The sequence below is a fragment of the Phoca vitulina genome, unplaced genomic scaffold (assembly GCF_004348235.1).
Source record: "Phoca vitulina isolate PV1807 unplaced genomic scaffold, GSC_HSeal_1.0 scaffold44, whole genome shotgun sequence".
NCBI lineage: Eukaryota > Metazoa > Chordata > Mammalia > Carnivora > Phocidae > Phoca > Phoca vitulina.
The window spans coordinates 9,918,243-9,938,212 of NW_022589747.1; the positions used below are offsets into that span (position 1 = coordinate 9,918,243).

Genomic DNA, 19,970 nt, shown 5'->3' on the forward strand with positions numbered 1-19,970 from the left:
GGCACATTTCTAAGGGAATGCAATGCAACAGAACAAAGAACAAAGCAGTTGAACTCTGTTTTATCCCGAGCAACAAGAATGGGAAAAGTACTCACGTTCCACAAAGTAAGAGCTAGCATCAATCTTCCAGATGATCTGGCCCCGATGAGAACCATTGACTCCACGGTTCTTATAGTCCAAAAAGTTTTCTGACAAGACCTCATCTATATTCCCGGAAAAGAAAGAAAGCAGAATAGAAAAATATATCAGCTAACAGCATATTTAGAAAAAAAGAAGGATATTAATGCTACCTCCAACTCAACAGAAGAAAAAGCACCTGGAATCAGAATCGGAGAGCTAGAAGTATCCTCAGGTACCCCCTGAACCAACCCCTTCATAATGCAAAAATCTCCTCCCCACTCTGCAATACTCCCAAGATCATCTAGCTAGTTCGTGAACACTTCCAAGGACAGGAAATAATTGCTCCTGTGGCTGTCCATTTCACTTTTGAATAGCCCTTACATGTGTGAAATCTGAGTGTGAAAATCTTCTTCCTAAAACTTTCAATAGCTGGTCCCTATTGGGGTCTGTGAATGAGCCATAAAGAAAACATCCAATCACATTTTCTATTTGGGTCCCAGTCATCATAGGCCCCAACCTATAGCATCTCTTCTCCAGCCTGAATACCTATCATCCTGTAATACCCGGGACTCATTCATGAATATATCCATCCATCCTTCATGCACTCATACATTCATTTGTTCATTCAACAGATATTTGTTGAGATTGAACCATCTGTTATGCCGAGGAAAATGCAAGAGCCATGGTTGGGCAAAACCAAGATGGTCCTTTTTGAACGAAAGCTTACAAACAATTGAGGATACAGACTTTAAACACCAAGTAAAGAAATAAAGGTATTATTACAAGTTGTGATGGTGGATAGGAAGGAAAAGAACAGGGTGCTCTGACAGGGAGTTTCAAGGAGGGAGGCCAACAGGGGTTCAGGGAAGCACTGAGGGATAAAGAAGCCACAAGAGTAGAGATGAGGGTGGGTGTGTGGAGGGCAGAGAGAGAGGCCCTGACGTGGTGTCCAGGGCCCAAGTTGAGGGACAGCATGGTGGCACTGAGAGGAGCTTGTGGGGGACTATGTACTTTTCCTTTTCTACTCTTTCTCTCCTCATCACATTGCAACTGTCAATATCCTTCCTACAGCTGGTGTCCAGAGAGGAACATAGCATTCCTGGAGAGGACATATCTCTGAAGACCCAGCTGACTTCCTCCTCTCTGGTTCTAGACCTCATGTTTTCAGTGCAGACTAAGACAGGGATATGAATTTTACTTTGATCATCTCTGGGGCCCTGGCAGTTTCCACTTCACCAGAAAGTAACCACTTGAGCTAGATGGATCTGAGGCTGTGGGAAAACCATGTTTAAGAATCCAAATCCACCACAGTGATGGGAGGAATTAAGAGAACTCAGGGGCTCCTGAAGGCAGGCCCCAAGCCCCAGCTCTGCAGAGAGGAGCTCGGTCATGGTTATCCTTTTTGCAACTAAGATACGCTGAGGTTCACGTCCTGCATCTGACAGGACTGGGAGAACAGGCTAGAATGAGATGCAAAGAGGGCAGGTCTTATAGCTAAAGGACCCAGCTCTCAAGGCCCTTTGTGCCATGCACCAATGGTATCACCTGCAAAATAGGGGACGGAGTCCTAATAACTAGGGCCTCCTGGTGGAGGATTAAATAAGACAACTGGTCAACGTGCTTGTGACCTGCCATGTTGATTGCACATTTTTGGCTGTCTCTTCTTTGGCAAAGATGATTGGACAAAGCACAACAGTCTGCTTCATTAATGGCAAGAACTCTTTGCATCCCTTGGAAAATCACTTGGTTGCAAAATTTGCCAGTCTTAATATTCACAGTGTGTGCTCACAGCCCTGGTTGGGTTACTAAGATGATTGCATAATATGTCTTTTACAGTAATTGCCTCATTGCTGCAAAAAGGACATAATATTTTCCTAGCTCCCTAGGTCTTCAGTACAGATACAACGAGTCTCACATCCAGATAGAGATTCGCTTCATTATGGCAATTCTCTAAGGAGAGGTATTCACTTGAATCTATCCACTCTGATCACCAGAATATTCATTTTAACAGTTACAATCAGGTATCCATGTAAATAATACCTAGAAAGGGGATGTTCATTCATGCATTAGGCAATTGTGTAGTATTTCCTCCACTTTATGCATTGTGTTAAACCATGGGGACACACTGGTAAACATGGTCTATGTTCTCAGAAAGTTTCTAATAAATTTGGGGATTCATTCAATAAAATAGACAATTTCATTAGATTACAGTAAGTATATAAGAATGGGTTAAATATCAAGGAAGCTCAGGGGCACAGATGAGAAAAGGATGGGGTGAATAGGTGGGAAGAATCTGAAAAGACGAAATGAGGATGGCAAAATAACACACATTTTTTTTTTTTTTTAAGATTTTATTTATTTATTTGACAGAGAGAGAGACAGCGAGAGAGGGAACACAAGCAGGGGGAGTGGGAGAGGGAGAAGCAGGCTTCCCGCTGAGCAAGGAGCCCGATGCGGGGCTCGATCCCAGGACCCTGGGACCATGACCTGAGCCGAAGGCAGACGCTTAACTGACTGAGCCACCCAGGCGCCCCAAAATAACACACATTTTAAAGAGAACAAGATACATGCTGCTGTACACGTTTAAATGCAACACATTTTAAGAGACTGTCAGTTGGTCCTAATAAATAGCCCATTCTCTTACACTAATAATACCTCGTAACAAATACCACACAAGAAAATAGAATAGTCTATATTCTTGCCTGGACCATCTGTGCTGAGAGGTCAGCTCCTTCCCCAAAGGCATTTATTGCCAATTGTTAGAAAAGTTACTGGTCTTTGCTTGGAAATCCAAGTGTATTGTGGGGGTCAGATGCAGAAAAACAGAATCGGTCCAGATAGTTCATGCAAAAGGGGATTTAATGCAGGGAATTAGGTTTTGGAGAAATGGACTCTAGGCTGGGCCTCTGGGAACAGCCCCAGAATAAGAGAGTGACTCCAAGGCCCTGCTTCTGCCTCACTCAGAGAGGACTCGTGGGAACTGCTGTGTTCAAGAACCTCATAGAGCAGCTGTAGCCCGTGAGCAGAGAGCGCCCAGCCCGTGGCAGAATGAGTACCTGCCACCACCACATTGCCCATGAAGCGAGTGAGCGGACAGCAGGGCCTCACGGTAGATGCCATGCTTGAGGCAGCCACACGCTAACCAGTAGGAGGACCCCCAGGGTTCACTTCCTCCTTCCTCGTCTTGCACAACTGCACCTGACGAAGGGACCAGTGTGCATCTGGAAGATGGTTGCACAGGAGTCTGAAACATGTAAGTTTTTGGGACCAGATTCTGCACAAGAAGAAGGCACTGGAGAAGAGAAGAGGTCTGAAATGGATGGTGGGGGCCCAGCCAGACCCTTTGCCACCCTGAGGATTGGCAGTCCCTGGGTCCTATGTCCCAAAGTTCTTTTTTTCATATTCTTTTTCATGGTGGAAGTCCTTTTATGGGAGCAATGTTTGTGTAATTACAGGGATATTTACAGCCCTTTGAGGCAGGAAGGCTAGGCTACCTTACTAGGTATGTGGTCTTGGGCATCTTATTCAATCCCTCTGTGTCTTTACCTCCTCACTACAACATGGGTACACTATTAATACCAACCTCAAAAGTCTGTTGTGAAGACTGAGTGAATGAAGATGGATAGTGGTCTTAGAACAGACATCACTAGTAAGTAGATATTTCTGTTTACAGTCTGGCCTAACAACAGGGCCCTCTACGGCAAAGCTCTATGATTAACATGCAAAACCATTAATAATAACCTGGAACATTAGCTTAGGCCAGTACCATTTAAAGTTTTGTCATTACTCATTTTGTACAGAACACATAGAGATGTATTAAGTTCCTCAAAAAAACATTATATTTGCTGAATGATATTTCTTCTAGCGTGTAAAATCCCACTCCCTGTTCCACAGTCTACAATAGAGAAAAGATCTTTACAGGTTGTTAAAAATTTGTTTCAGAAAGTTCTAGTGAAGTTTACAGAAACAGCACACCTGAGAAACATGAAATGTGCTTCTCTTGTCTTCAAAATGAAAACTGAAGCTATGCTTTCTATACCCTAATCTGTAATAGAAAAGTGTACAACAAAAAGACCATTGCTGTTGAGAACAGCATGGACCACTGAGCACAGAGTCAGTTAAAAAGGAATATTGATCCACTACATACATCTCCTAAGCCCAACAAAGAAAATGCAACCTGGCTTCCACTTCTCAGAGGAACTCACGTCTTCTGATAATCAAATGGGGGCAAAAACACCCTTGACTGAGAACATCTGGTCTATGATTAAAAGCACTCATCAGGCGCCTGGGTGGCTCAGTAGTTAAGTGTCTGCCTTCGGCACAGGTCATGGTCCCAGGGTCCTGGGATCGAGTCCCACATCGGGACTTCCCTGCTTGGCGGGAAGCCTGCTTCTCTCTCTCCCGCTCCCCCTGCTTGTGTTCCTGTTCTTGCTATCTCTGTCTCTGTCAAATAAACAAATAAAATCTTAAAAAAAAAAAAAAAGCACTCATCATAAGAACAATATAATTTTTAAATTGATAGATCTATCTAATGGAAAGAAGAAAAAACAAAAGAAACAAAAAGAAAATGCAGTAAAGAATATGAAGAAATGGTAAAAATAAATCTTAATGTAACAGTAAATACAATAATAGAAATGTGCTATTCTGGCCAATTAGAAGCCAGAGACTCCTAGATCAGAATATAAAAGCACACACAAATGGCTACATTTAAAAAAAGAGTTTGAAAATAAAGAAAAGTAAAAGATTAAGCAAATGTGAAGCAGAAGGAAACTGAGAGACTAATCTTAAAAAGTTAAAAAAAAAAACAGAATTCAAGGCAAAGAGTAGCACAAGGAACACAGACAGATCTGTAATAATAAACTAAGAAATTGTAGAAGAAAAAGATCATGAACATTTATGTACTTGGTAATTCACATCAACATATACAAAGCATAAAATCTAGAGAAGTGAAGGTAGAGATAGATAAATTAAGATTAAAATTTAAAAATTTTTACTAGCAATTTTTGACACCCTCCACTCAAAAATCAGAAGAGACAAAAAAATCAGAATATACCTGATTAAACTTTCTACATATTAAATACACAGGAGAGACAGAAAATCCTTGGTTTGCAAGGTGCCCTATGAACTGAAACTTATATCAGAATTGTGTCCTTGCTCTGCAAGGTTCTTGGAAACTGTTACCATTGTTATCTCAGCTGCTATGGAACTGGGCAGAGTGAGGACGCAGCCTTAGGACGCAGTTTGGGAGTTAAGGTAATTTGCTATCACACATCCAGAGAAGAGAGCTCCCTGACAAGGTAGATCAAGACATGAAGTATCGATCAACAGGCAGTAAATGTGCAGTGTCTCATCAATTCTACTCAATGATTCTAGAAGAAAGTTCTATTTTCCCCTCTATTTTGGAGATCAGAAACCTGGAGCTCTTTCGATGGTACCTGGCTGGGGTCCTACACCTGGCCAGTGGTAGGGTATGATTCTAGACAAGGTCACGCTGTCACTGAAACCACGTGATCTTTCCCCATTCTGTGTCACTAGGAGAGAGAATCCTTCATTACACGGTATCGAGCTCATGAACCACTCCATAAAGGAGGGCAGCCAAATGGGATTTCCCCGATAATAGTAACAATGGTGAAGCTACTGTCCCTGCCCCCTCACTGGGTTCCTAAGTGGGGTCAGTGAGCAGGCTACACATCCCCCTCCACATGCAGGTGTCTCACTCTCTCCCCAGTCGTGTTTGCCTGGGAAGCTCGAAGGTCGGAGCTGACAGCATCACAAACCTGGCCTCACGTGGGCATTTCGTTTGTCCGTGGATGCAGAGTGGTCCCTACCTGATACTGCACCAGGATGTGCTGAGCTGACCCTACGGACAGCACGGGGCCTGCCACCAGGCCAGGCAGCTCTGTGGCCGTGGGAGCCACCGCACTGGCATTACTTCCGCGGCGAAATGACAGATTAAATTAAATCGTCACCTCTAAAATTTTAGGCCTACATCAGTGATTTGATCTTTGGCAAGGCGCTGCAAATCTGACAGATACTTTACTAAGGACCTACAAATTATGAGCTCTTAAAGACTCACAGATAATTTTGGATTTGGAAATTATTTCTGAAATGCTATGTTGCCGAAAGTGTTGGCGTTTTGAATTAAATAACTTCACAGTTATATATATGCAGCTACTATGAGAACAAACTGTCAAGTTAGGATTCTAAGATGATGAGCTGTTTACTTTTGTCTTAGTCAAAATGTCATGTTAACACCAGATCTGATTCATTTCCAGAGTTTCACGACATTCGATGCTGCTGACCACTCCTTCCTTCCTCCACCGCCTTCTCTTGACTTCTGTGACGTGGTCTCCTAGTTTGGTCCTAAGTCTCCACCCCTCCTCCACCTCCTTTGTGAGTGCATCCTCTGCCCGTCTCTCTGACAGAGGCTTTCTGGTGCTCTTTTCTACACAACCCACAGTGACCTCATCAACCCTCGGGGTGCCAATTACCCCAAACCTCCACCCCCAGCCCGGATCTAGGGCTGAGCTCCAGATCCACCCATTTTTTGCCTTCACTTTGGATGAATGTCCTTGGGTGTCACACCTTCCCCCCCAACACGTGCTCCTCCTCCAAATGTTCCCTGACCTGGGAATGAATGGCATTAGTACTCACCACTGCAGGAAGATACGGCTTTAAAGGGTTGGTTCAAAACCAGATCTGTGGCCAAAAATCTAATTGCCCAAGGTGCTAAACAAGTAACATTCATCAGGAAAGTAGGGATGGGTGGGAGGGAGACTGTGGCAAAACTGAAGGGTACAGACAGGCTACCTGAAGCAGCCAATGCTTAACTTTAGTGAACTAAAGCCAAGCAGAATTACAGGCTCAGTCTGCCAAATTGAGGGCTTTTGTGAAAGAAGCTAGGCATTTGGATTTCAATGTGAAATCTCTACATTTTTCAATGTTGATAACTAATCAAATTTAAAATAATATAGACTAAAAATATGCTTAGGGGGGCTGTTATTTTACAAGCTCTGTTTTAGATTGATGGTATCCAAACAATTTTATTCAAGAACTATTTTTTAAGCAAATGAAATTTTTACCTAAGTCCAATTTAGCTAGTAACCACTATTTGTGTACAAATTTAAAAAGTTACATTTCTCCATCTTTATAATAAAGTGTGTATTGTAAATACACCAGCCAAGCTGATTTCAAAACCTTTACGAGAGCTAAAAATGTTTCCCTGATAGTCAGATAAAATCCCCTTTATTTTGTCAGAAAAACAGTCCACGGTTATAAAATACTCGTAACGATCCATTGGTTCCTGTGATACTCCATGATATTAAATCAGGCATTGTGTGTCTGAATGTGTAGACTGCTCCATGCACAGACTGACAGCAGAAGGCCTGGCCTCCTCTGAATTGGATGCCCGACTCTATAGACTCCCCAGCAACCATACTCTCATTTCTGATTAACCAGTATAAATGCACCAATTTCCACCACACCCGATTCTATCATGAACAATAGATCAAATCTATTTTTCAGGTGATTTCAAATTTGTGAGATCTGTTTTCTGCAGCACACAGACTTGTGTATTTCCCTCTCAGCTATCACTCTCTTCCTCAGCCTGCGGTGTGCTTGCGTTCACTGTATGTTGAATCGAGTTACATCTTTTGAATACAAAGCAGTGAGAATGTTGAAAGAGCAGGTGAGAAGAGGTGCATGATTATGTTGGCAACAAAGTGAAACTCCCTGCACAGAGATGGGTGCACATCAGTTGTGTATGTGGTGTTGCTTTGGTCTTACGAACATATGGACTTGAAAACAGGCTTTTGATATTAACTTATTTGTAAGTGGAAGAGCTTCTATACTTGCAAATGGTAATGACATTTGTGTTCAACCACACCTGGCCCTTCTATCTTACGATTTCCTTCCACTGAATGGAGATAGCAAGAGAGGCCTCAGTACGTGATCTGCAGTGTGTTGGAATTCGGTGTGTAACACATTTGACTGCAAATTGTGTGAGTTTGTTGAAATATTAAAGCATATGTAAAAGTGAATTGTGGATGATAGACTTGTCGAACACCCAAACCCCAGTGCGGAGACCATTTTGTCGGCAGCACACCGTTAGCCGATCTGGCTGAGGGCTGCCTTACTCACCGATGAGATACATGCCAATCCAGTCTCCAGCATCCACTTCCTCCTTGATGTCCCAGTGGATCACCAGGTCCTGGGAGTGCCCTATGGAGTAGTAGGAGCTGCTGACCATGAGTGTGGAGCGGCTGTCTGAGGTGACCAGGTCGGTGTCACTGGTGGAGCGCGGGATGGTGACGGCGCCGTGGGGGCCGTTCCGAATGGCCATGCTGTGGAACTGGCCGGGGTTGTAGCTGTGACGGAGAGGCTCCTTGCACCGGCGGCGATTCTGGGAGTTTCTAGATGGAGATGCCATGGCGGCCAGGCCTAAAAACCTGTTCTGGTACAGATTCTGTGGGGGCAAACAGACAATTAGCAGGGGTGTAAGACACCAGCCGCACAATGACGGTCTTCACAGGTTAAGAAGGATGTGCTGGGAGAATGAGCTGTGAGGGAGCAGCCGTCCAAGGAAGATCTGAAATACGGCACAGAGCATCCTCCGCGGGCTTCACACAGGGAAGGCTAGAACAAAAAACAAAAAACAAAAAACAAAAACAAAACCCCCCAAAAGACAACAGAAATGGAGATTAAGCCCTGAAAACGTGTTGAGTCATGCGGTTTGGCTCCCAGGGACAGTTACTTACTGCACACATCAATCAGAGGCAAGTTTCTGTTTACTGGTCATGAGGCCCAGGCCTCAGCGGCGGTCTGCTCTGCTCTTCAGATTACATAAGTCTGTTCAGCAGTCACTTAGGTCTGCACTTTTTCCACCCTCTAAGACCAGGGCACTTGTAAAAAGTCTATTAACCTGATGAAGCACAGTGTTGGCATTCTCCATCTCAGTCCTTAATGGCCATGTGGCAGGCCTATTCGTTCATTATTTGAGTCTCTTATTAGGAATTCCTCAGGCCCCGCTGGTGGTAACCATGGCATTACTATAGGCAGAAAAGCCAGACTTCAGAAAGCATCTCATCATATTGGTACCATATGGTCTTATTTTTTTTTAAATGCTCGTCATTGCGACAGTATGAAAATGGACAGACCCTGGTGTTGCCTGGAAACCAGTCCTTCTCTCAGGAAGCCAGGCAAAGCCCGAGAAGCAGGAGCCGTCCATGCACTCAGCAGGCCCCCTGGCTCTGGGCAGTTCAGAGAGGACATCGCTAACCTGACCATCCTCTGGGGGTCTTTGTCCAGAGACCTTCATGACATCTCCAAAAAAGAAAGGCTGTTGCTAGAGCATAACATTTCTGTAGTTTACATATACTTTGTGTGGACAAATGACCTCTTATAGTATTATTATGGAGATTCAAAACAACTTGGAATTAAAGAGTCAAATTTATGATTACAGGTTAAAACAAAGTGGGTGCAGCACCTACCAAATTCCAACCTGTGCATCCCTAGACATTTTACTTAATCTTCCTGGTCCTCAGTTTCCTCATTTTAAATGGGTTGTTGTCAGAACTTAACGAGGTAATGCAAATCAAGCTCTTACCATAGTAGGCACTCAATAAATAAAAATCTACTAAAATATTACTGGTATTGCTTTACTAAGAAAGCCTCACTGAAACATAGGTCCTGGGCAGTTGGCTGGGCTCACTCACTGGCCAAGGGTGCCCTCACATCATCCCCAGAGCCCTCACATTTAATTCGTTCTGCAACAAATCCACAGATTGTTTCTAGTCATGTCCCCGCAAGTTTTCTTACAAAACTGAAATTCCAAGCTTAAACAGTCTAGTGTATTTATAAAGGTACCCTATATACCAATTTTCTGGAGGGGAAGGCTCCCTTTATCTGTAAGGTTTATGCTTGAATAGGATGTTTTTTGCATTAATGTTGAGGCTGAGGGAATTTTATCGACGTAGCATCAGCCAGGGCCGCAAAAAAAGATTATAGATTGCTTTTCTTTTGTTGAAGACACTTCTGCTGTGGTATTTTTATTAGAATTCCCTGGAAATCAGGCAACTCTCCTGAAACTGTCAAATTACACCAGTGCTCACTGTCCACGTGGTGGGAACAAAGGCATAGAAGGAAACATCAGTCAAGGAAGACATTTGTCAGTAATTTCCTGGATTGGAATAATGGTATTTGCCCGGAATAGGAAGGGCAGTTTCAAAGCTGCTCCTTTTAGACTGCACTCCCCCACCCTGCCCACCCCCATCTTTGTCCACACCCTCTCCATTTGTACTCGCAGGAATTGTATTTCTGATTCAAGATTATGCCCCAGCACCAATTCTGCTGTAACCGCCCCCTGCATCCTTTTCCGATTCCCCAAAATGTGGGCCTCAGCTCTCTGATCCCACAGGAATCCCCCTCCCCTGCAGAGAGTCTTACTATATTATTGTTAGTTGACCAATTCACGCGCATCCCTAAGCAGTGAAGACTTCAAGCCAGTGTTCCCTGCTCTTTATATCCCCTGGAACTGGCCTGACTCCTGGCACAAAAAAAGGCCCTCGAAACTTTAATTAATATGATTTTATTCAATGATGCCCCTTCTTTTTGCAGAAAGGGTTTAAGTTTGCTATTAAAAAAATAGATAAAATATAGTAAGACATAAGTTAGTAGATAGTGCAGAGAGAGAAGAAAATAAAGAGACAAAAAGTTATGTACAAACTATATGCCATCATGTCCCTAAACAGGTGTTATTGTTAAAGACTCACAACAGCTGCTTCTTGACTGCAGCAGGTGGATAGTTGATTCCCAACGTGCGATTCCTTTGTGGCTACGTTTGCCCCCGGGCATTCACAAGGGTTCCAAGCTCACACTATAGACTCATCCAGCTGGAAGAAACAATTTAATCATTCTCTGTTCACATCTGAACTGTGGGAGGTCGAGGAGGATCTGTCCTGTTTTTAAATAGCCCTGGATAAAAGACCACTCTCTTCCCAGACAGTGATTTCACTGTCCTGCAACCTCGCAATTCTTCCTAAGCTCTAAGGCAAATCTCACGGGACAGAGACCTGCCTTTTCCTTCCTCCCTGCAAAGAGTAGGAGTGGCTTTCCCATTATCTCTGAGGAGGACGTCAACAGTATCACTAAATTGCTTCCAGCTTTTTCTCCATTCCACTAAGTAACTCGAGTGTCTTTTTTTTCCCCTTACCTTGGTGATGGGTAAAAGACATGGATAAGAAACCAAAAGAATATTAGTAACAGTTTCAGTGACACTGTAATTTTCCAATTATTGGTTGTAAGCAAGGGTCTCTAGTTATGGGCTATGTTATGCACAGATTTTAATTGACCCCTGAAAAAGTGAATCCAATGAGTGAGCCACTGAAGACAATCTGATCACATTGTGACCTACTTCATAGGGAGTAAGATTCTATTTGCTGGCTTGTTTCCTATTTGTAGCCGAGGATCCAACAATGATGTTTTGTTTACTTATTTTGCTTTCCAACTTAAATAACTCAAATTGTTAAAATGTTTTTAATTAAGTGATATGTTCTTGGATTTTTAAAAAATCTTGGAACAGGTCTGACATGTTTAATGTTTTAAGTTATTCTTATGCATTATAGTACATAGCAAAAACAAAACATGTAAGGAGATGGAATCTTAAAAAATAGTCACTTCTAGGAAAGGGACATGTTATTATGGATTTTTTTTCAGAACACAGGAAAACAATAGATTCTGCTGTGTCAATTTCTAACTGACTAAGTCATTAATAGCTTTTCTGTTTTGAAACATATAAAGCTGTGAGTGAGTACCATCTCAGAAATAAAAAGAAAGTGGACAAAAGGCATATCTATAATAGAGAAAATGATTCTTAAAAATTGCTTCTACACCAAGAAATCAAAAACAGTGAGTGGAAAACAGAGGCCCTGAAGGAAACCTCATTAAAGTATATGAGATGAGGTATTAGAAACTGGTATTATTTAGCTGGAAGAAGAGCATAATAGTTTTTGAGTTCAGGAACAGATTTTATTTTGAGCAAGTAGATGCCTGAAGCTTTTTTATCCTACACTCAGCTCTGGTTATGCCATCAAGGAGGTAATGGAACTTAAAAAAAAATTATATGTAACTTTTCTCTTTCTACAATGGATTTCAGAAAATTTACAACGAAAGAAATGTACACAAATAGGGAGAGACCAGACAGAAAGCAGGAATAGCAATATGAAAAAGGATAATAATTATGAACGTTCACTCTGTGCAGGGAACTTGGTGCATTATCCTATTAAAAACCTATCAGGTATCACTACTCCCTTGTTGGTGAAAACCCAGCTCAGAATGGTGGTTAATAAACATTCCCAAGGTCCTCTTACAGCAGGAAATGGGGATTTGAGCCTATTCTGTGCGATTGTAAGTAAGCACTTTTATCATTCTGAAGCACTCTCTCCAAATTATAACATGGGCAGATATACTCGCAGAAATTGATTCAGATACTCCTCTAATCTTCTTGACAGCCAAGAAGATATAAGGAAAGCATAGTTCTCGGGGCGCCTGGGTGGCTCAGTCGGTTAGATGTCTGCCTTCTCAGATCATGATCCCCGAGTCCGAGCCCGGCATCAGGCTCCCTGCTCAGCAGGAGTCTGCTTCTCCCTCTGCTCCTCACTCCACTCTCATGCTCTCTCTCACTCTCTTTCTCAGATAAATAAATAAAATAAAATAAAAAAAGGAAAGCATAGTTCTCATGATCAGAATATTTGAATTTTTTTCTCCCTCCAAGTTCTTTTTTTTTTTTACTTTTATTTTTTTTTAATTAAAAAAACTTTTTTTTATTAACATATAATGTATTATTTGTTTCAGGGGTACAGGTCTGTGATTCATCAGTCTTACACAATTCACAGCGCTCACCATTCCCTCCAAGTTCTTAATAAAATGCTTCATTTTAGACTTTATACAGAGAGCACCACATGATGTGGTGACCATTATCTCTAAACAACATTTTTTTAAAAACCACAAACAGTGGCAGATTCTTGCACAAGTTTTTGACAAAAGTTGGGGTTATAATATAAAGAGTCTATTTGGGGCTGTGTATAGCTGTGTTTCCTTCTGACCACATTCAAACGCCCCCTTGGCTTCTTCCACTCCTTATGCCCCAAACCTCCTGCTCTCCATTCGGTGCCTGTTCTCCACCGCACATCTCTCTCTCTGGCCTTGACACACATAAACAGGAGCCTGAATGACCTGTTCTATCTGCAACTGTCTTACTTATTTCTTATCAGTGCTCTTCTACTGAGAAGCAAGTGCCAAGACAGCATGGGCCTTGCCTGGCCCCTCTGGCCTGCATTTCCACGGTCAGAATGCAATGGGTACTCAGGAGCTGTTTTGTTGGATTGGGGCGCATCTGCGTCTGCATCCCAGAGCTATGTGACGATGCTCTGCTGCTTGAGTTCAGAGACCCTTCTCAGTGCCTATTTGGCCTAAAGCACAAGGCTTGTTGTCCAGAATCCCCCATTACTAGCTCCTGAATGACACTGGTAAGAAGGGAGAGGTGGGGATTTGATGAGATCCCACCCGTGGGTCCCCTTCTGTGTCTCACATCCTGAGATCTGAGTCCTGCCAGTACATTGGTACGTCTGCTTGGGAACAGCTGTGGGTGAGTGAGGTTATGGGACAGAGGTGGCCATGACCCACCAGATGGCCAAGCACTTCTGAGGAGGAAAGTGACAGGTGGCTGCAATGTTACCATCTCTACCCAACTCTTCAGCTCCTCACACCTGTCTCTGAAACTGCCTCAAAACGGTGTTTTTAGCCTCAAAGTCATGTGTTGAAAAAGTTGTTTTGTGCTGGCCATTGTGCAGAAGAATATCACAAAATTATATAAACTAAATTGTGTGGGTTCCTTTTCTTTGGAGAAGAAATAGAATCCCACACATTGCCAACAGGAAGGGAACATTAGGCGGAGGAACTTTTAATAAGCAAATCAAACCAAGTCAGGGAATATCCACATAGGAAGTCATGATTTAACAGACAAGGGACTTGTTAAAATGACAGTCAAATGAATTATTTTAGGAACACAAAAAGCCTTACCACTAATGAAAAAAATCCAACAATAGGTTTGAGTGGAACAGCCCCCACCCCCACTTCTCTCTGGGGCCCCCAGTGGTGGTGGCAGAGAGAAGTCTTTGCTCCTTGTTGCTCCAATGCCATTCTTGCTCCTTGTGCCTCAGAGAGGTGAGCAGGAAGCCTGGCCATGCTTTGCGGGACACGCAACTTTCACCACTTTGGTCAAACATGGAATTTCTTGATGCAACTCTGAGCCACTTGGGAGGATTATGGTTGGAGGTGTTCAAGAATGAAGCTGCCGAAGTCTGGGCAGTTACTATGGCCAGAATAATGGGTGGGGGACGTGGGTGAGGAGAGAGAGGAAGACCAGAGGCAGCAGGGACCTTCCTATGTTATTTAAGGGAAATTCCTGATCCCTAGCAGCACCTCCTTCTGATCTACTTGAAAAGAAAGGTCATTGAAAGTGGTATTCCTCTGTGTGTGTGCGTGAGAGAGAGAGAAAAAGAGAGAGAGAGAGAGAAAGAGAAAGGCAGACAGAGGGACACACTGACAGAGACAGGGGCAGAGAATGAATAGGAATGCACAGATGTCTTTCCCTTTTCAGTCTCAGATGTGTCCTTTTCTTCCTCAGGACAGTCCCATCTTGATGCAAGTTGGGAAGGTCCCTTGTTTATGTGTTGACACATGCCAAAGTAAAGGTTAGGCATTTTTTTTTTAAATATATTTTTTTTATTATGTTATGTTAATCATCATACATTACATCATTAGTTTTTGATGTAGTGTTCCATGATTCATTGTTTGCATATAACACCCAGTGCTCCATGCAGAACGTGCCCTCTTTAATACCCATCACCAGGCTAACCCATCCTCCCACAACCCTCCCCTCTAGAACTCAGTTTGTTTTTCAGAGTCCATAGTCTCTCATGGTTCATTGCCCCCTCCGATTTCCCCCACTTCATTCTTCCCCTCCTGCTATCTTCTTCTTATTCTTTTTTTTTAACGTATAATGTATTTGCTTCAGAGGTACAGATCTGTGATTCAACAGTCTTGCACAATTCACAGCGCTCACCATAGCACATACCTTCCCCAGTGCCTATCACCCAGCTGTTCCATCCCTCCCACCCCCCACCACTCCAGCAACCCTCAGTTTGTTTCCTGAGATTAAGAATTCCTCATATCAGTGAGGTCATATGATACATGTCTTTCTCTGATTGACTTATTTCGCTCAGCATAATACCCTCCAGTTCCATCCACGTCGTTGCAAATGGCAAGATTTCATTCCTTTTGATGGCTGCATAATATTCCATTGTATATATATACCACTTCTTCTTTATCCATTCATCTGTCGATGGACATCTTGGCTCTTTCCACAGTTTGGCTATTGTGGACATTGCTGCTATAAACATCGGGGTGCACGTACCCCTTTGGATCCCTACATTTGTATCTTTGGGGTAAATACCCAGTAGTGCAATTGCTGGATCGTATGGTAGCTCTATTTTCAACTTTTTGAGGAACCTCCATACTGTTTTCCAGAGTGGCTGCACCAGCTTGCATTCCCACCAACAGTGTAGGAGGGTTCCCTTTTCTCCACATCCCCGCCAACATCTGTCGTTTCCTGACTTGTTAATTTTAGCCATTCTGACTGGTGTGAGGTGGTATCTCATTGAGGTTTTGATTTAGATTTCCCTGATGCTGAGCGATATTGAACACTTTTTCATGTGTCTGTTGGCAATTTGGATATCTTCTTTGGAAAAATGTCTGTTCATGTCTTCTGCCCATTTCTTGATTGGATCATTTGTTCTTTGGGTGTTGAGTTTAAGAAGTTCTTTATAGATTTTGGATACTAGCCCTTTATCTGATATGTCATTTGCAAATATCTTCTCCCATTCTGTCGGTTGTCTTTTGGTTTTGTTGACTGTTTCTTTTGCTGTGCAAAAGCTTTTTATCTTGATGAGGTCCCAATAGTTCATTTTTGCCCTTGCTTCCCTTGCCTTTGGTGATATTTCTAGGAAGAAGTTGCTGCGGCTAAGGTCAAAGAGGTTGCTGCCTGTGTTCTCCTTTAGGATGTTGATGGACTCCTGTCTCACATTGAGGTCTTTCAACCATTTGGAGTCTATTTTTGTGTGTGGTGTAAGGAAATGGTCCAGTTTCATTCTTCTGCATGTGGCTGTCCAATTTTCCCAACACCATTTGTTGAAGAGACTATCTTTTTTCCATTGGACATTCTTTCCTGCTTTGTCGAAGATGAGTTGACCATAGAGTTGAGGGTCCATTTCTGGGCTCTCTATTCTGTTCCATTGATCCATGTGTCTGTTTTTGTGCCAGTACCATACTGTCTTGATGATGACAGCTTTGTAATAGAGCTGGAAGTCCGGAATTGTGAGGCTGCCAGCTTTGCTTTTCTTTTTCAACATTCCTCCGGCTATTCAGTGTCTTTTCTGGTTCCATACAAACTTTAGGATTATTTGTTCCTTTCTTTGAAAAAAGTGGATGGTATTTTGATGGGGACTGCATTGAATGTGTAGATTGCTCTAGGTAGCATTGACATCTTCACAATATTTGTTCTTCCGATCCATGAGCATGGAACGTTTTTCCATTTCTTTGTGTCTTCCTCAATTTCTTTCATGAGTATTTTATAGTTTTCTGAATACAGATTCTTTGCCTCTTTGGTTAGATTTATTCCCAGGTATCTTATGGTTTTGGGTGCAATTGTAAATGGGATCAACTCCTTAATTTCTCTTTCTTCTGTCTTGTTGTTGGTGTATAGGAATGCCACTGACTTCTGTGCATTGATTTTATATCCTGCCACTTGACTGAATTCCTGTATGAGTTCTAGCAGTTTTGGGGTGGAGTCTTTGGGGGTTTTCCACATAAAGTATCATATCATCTGCAAACAGTGAGAGTTTGACTTCTTCTTTGCCGATTCAGATGCCTTTTATTTCTTTTTGTTGTCTGATTGCTGTGGCTAGGACTTCTAATACTATGTTGAATAGCAGTGGTGATAGTGGACATCCCTGCCATGTTCCCTGACCTTAGGGGGAAAGCTCTCAGTTTTTCCCCATTGAGAATGATATTCGCTGTAGGTTTTTCATAGATGGCTTTTATGATATTGAGGTATGTACCCTCTATGCCTATACTCTGAAAAGTTTTGATCAAGAAAGGATGCTGTACTTTGTCAAATGCTTTTTCTGCATCTATTGAGAGGATCATATGGTTCTTGTTCTTTCTTTTAGTAATGTATTGTATCACGTTGATTGATTTGCGGATGTTGAACCAACCTTGCAGCCCAGGGATAAATCCCACTTGGTCGTGGTGAATAATCCTTTTATGTATTGTTGGATCCTATTGGCTAGTATTTTGGTGAGAATTTTTGCATCCATGTTCATCAAGGATATTGGTCTGTAATTCTCCTTTTTGATGGGGTCTTTGTCTGGTTTGGGGATCAAGGTAATGGTGGCCTCATAAAACGAGTTTGAAAGTTTTCCTTCCATTTCTATTTTTTGGAACAGTTTCAGAAGAATAGGTATTAATTCTTCTTCAAATGTTTGGTAGAATTCCCCTGGGAAGCCATCTGGCCCTGGGCTGTTGTTTTTTGGGAGATTTTTGATGACTGCTTCTATTTCCTTAGTGGTTATAGGTCTGTTCAGGTTTTCTATTTCTTCCTGGTTCAGTTTTGGTAGTTGATACATCTCTAGGAATGCATCCATTTCTTCCAGATTATCTAATTTGCTGGCATATAGTTGTTCATAATATGTTCTTATAATTGTTTGTATAAGGATATGCTTTTATTTCCCAGAACCACAGTGATGCTCCAACAGGTCATGGCACCGAAGCCCCAGGGACCCTGCTGACCACCGAGGAGCCACCTGGTGGGAGTATAGGGGAGAAATACGGCTGCAGAATGGGGCAGCCATGAGCAACACCCCTGACCACCAGAGCTCCACTCCTGGAGCTCCACAGAGCTGCTGTACCAAGCGGGGTGACTATGTCTCTTTCATAGCCAGGGCACTACCACTTGCCTAAAGACAGTCTAGTCTTCAAAACCTTACCCATAAAACCGAGTCACGCAGACTCCCAGAGTGAGTGGTGGGAAGTCATGTCCAGCCTCTCCCACTGCTCCAGAAGGGCAGTGGCCTGCCCTGGGCACAGCAAGTGAGCAGCAGTGCCAAGAGTGGAACCCCAGCCCTATGGCTTGGACCCTGCTGCCTCCCTCAGGAGGGAGCATCAGGCTTGCCGAGAATTTAAGCCACCGTGTGTTTTCCTCCTCTAGTCACAATCCTGTTCCGATTTGCTAAGAGGCAATGTGCCCAGGCAAGGAATACAGTTCTAAGAAGGACATTTCAGCAGGACTGCAAAGGAGGTGCTAAGTTGGCATACATACCGAAGTTAATGTTCAAATACCTTATTTGTTGTGGAAGTTCAGGGTGCTGTATAGATGCTCTCTTAAATTCTTCCACCCCCTGGGAAGTTGGACTCAGCAGAGCTGGCAAGATTTTTAAGTAAACTGTTTTTTTGTTTTGTTTTGTTTTCTTCCTTCCTTTAGCCCATTCAATGAGCAAATGTTTAGAGTCATTAGTATGTACCAGACACTGTACCGAGTATTGAGTATGCATAGAGAGATGAATTAAACAGTGCTCCTACCCTCAAAGAGTTTTGTGCAGGAGGAAAACATTTAAGCAGTCAACTTTGATACAATGACAAGGACCATGACAGGAGTGGTAGGCAAGGTCCTCATGGGAGAGAGGTGCTGGAAATGTCCTCCCAGATGGGAGAACAGTGACACTGTATTTGGAAGGAGGAGTAGGAAGGTCACCCAACTGGTCAGGGGCAGAGGGGAAATCCAATCTGAGCAGAAGGAACTCTATGTATAAAGGCAGAGCTTTACAAACAAGCATGTTGTGCCTGTGTATTCAACAGAGCTCCTCCCAGCTGCCTGCCACGGAGTGTCAGGAGGGGCAGTGAGAAGTGCTAGAGGAGGGTCTCCCTTGACATACCAAGAGATAGGACCTCCCCCCTTAGAGGATGGGAGGGCCACGGGAGATTTTTGGTCGGGGAAATGATATAATCTGTTCACCTTAGAAACATCACCCTTCAGCAGTGAGATGAGTGCAAGGGGCAAGGAGCCCACTACGTCTGGGAAAGCCAAAACTACAGCAATCTCAAAAGCCCAGTCTACCTGCAGGGAGGAGCCGCCTCAGATGATCTCTTAGTGCCATCTGCGACCCAGGCGCTAAGTCTCATTGTGGGAGGATGAAAGGTAAAGGAACAAAGAATGGCCTGCATCCTTGAGGGGTGTGTGTAAATGAAGGAACAATCCAAAGGCACAGTAATAGGGACCATGGACAGCACCATTGTGTGGCCTGTTTCTACTGGGATCTCGTGGCCATTGCATCCACCCCGGAGTAGCGCAGTGCCAGTGGTACTTGTGTCTAATTTTATCGTTGGGGACGCTGCATCATTTAATAACATGTGCCCCAGGATACGTTGCTCCTCAGAACTAATCAAGAGAAGTAAATTTCAGGACTTCTGCATCCTTCATTTTCAAAGCTTGGACAACACTTACGTCAATACAAACTGAATTGGACCGACTTTCTGGCACATACTGAATTTATAATCTTATTTTGCCATGGAATACAGTACAAAGGCTATTCTTGACTGTTATATAGTAATGTCACCAATGGTGGAGTAGAGCTAACTAACCTCTAAGTTAAATACATGTGAACATGTACAACATGACCTGTTCAACACTGGAGATGTGGTACATGCTATGAGCTGTATACAATCTAGTGATGAGAAGA

At 43.0% G+C, this 19,970-nt stretch overlaps 1 protein-coding gene across 10 annotated transcripts in view; it reads right to left on the bottom strand.

The window, feature by feature from the left end:
- The window catches only part of HECW1 (HECT, C2 and WW domain containing E3 ubiquitin protein ligase 1), a 430,370-nt gene that overhangs the window by 224,032 nt on the left and 186,368 nt on the right, over positions 1–19,970 (bottom strand). For 8 of the 10 annotated variants that reach the window (XM_032430461.1, XM_032430464.1, XM_032430466.1 and 5 more), the window contains 2 exons: positions 8,260–8,584; positions 96–203 (listed from right to left, as the gene is read on the bottom strand). In XM_032430461.1, coding sequence (XP_032286352.1) covers positions 96–203; positions 8,260–8,584 — 433 coding nt within the window. Of the gene's footprint in view, positions 1–95; positions 204–8,259; positions 8,585–8,876; positions 10,357–10,889; positions 12,698–19,970 lie in introns of those variants that run through there. The other 2 variants (XM_032430468.1, XM_032430467.1) reach the window with 2 other exon arrangements.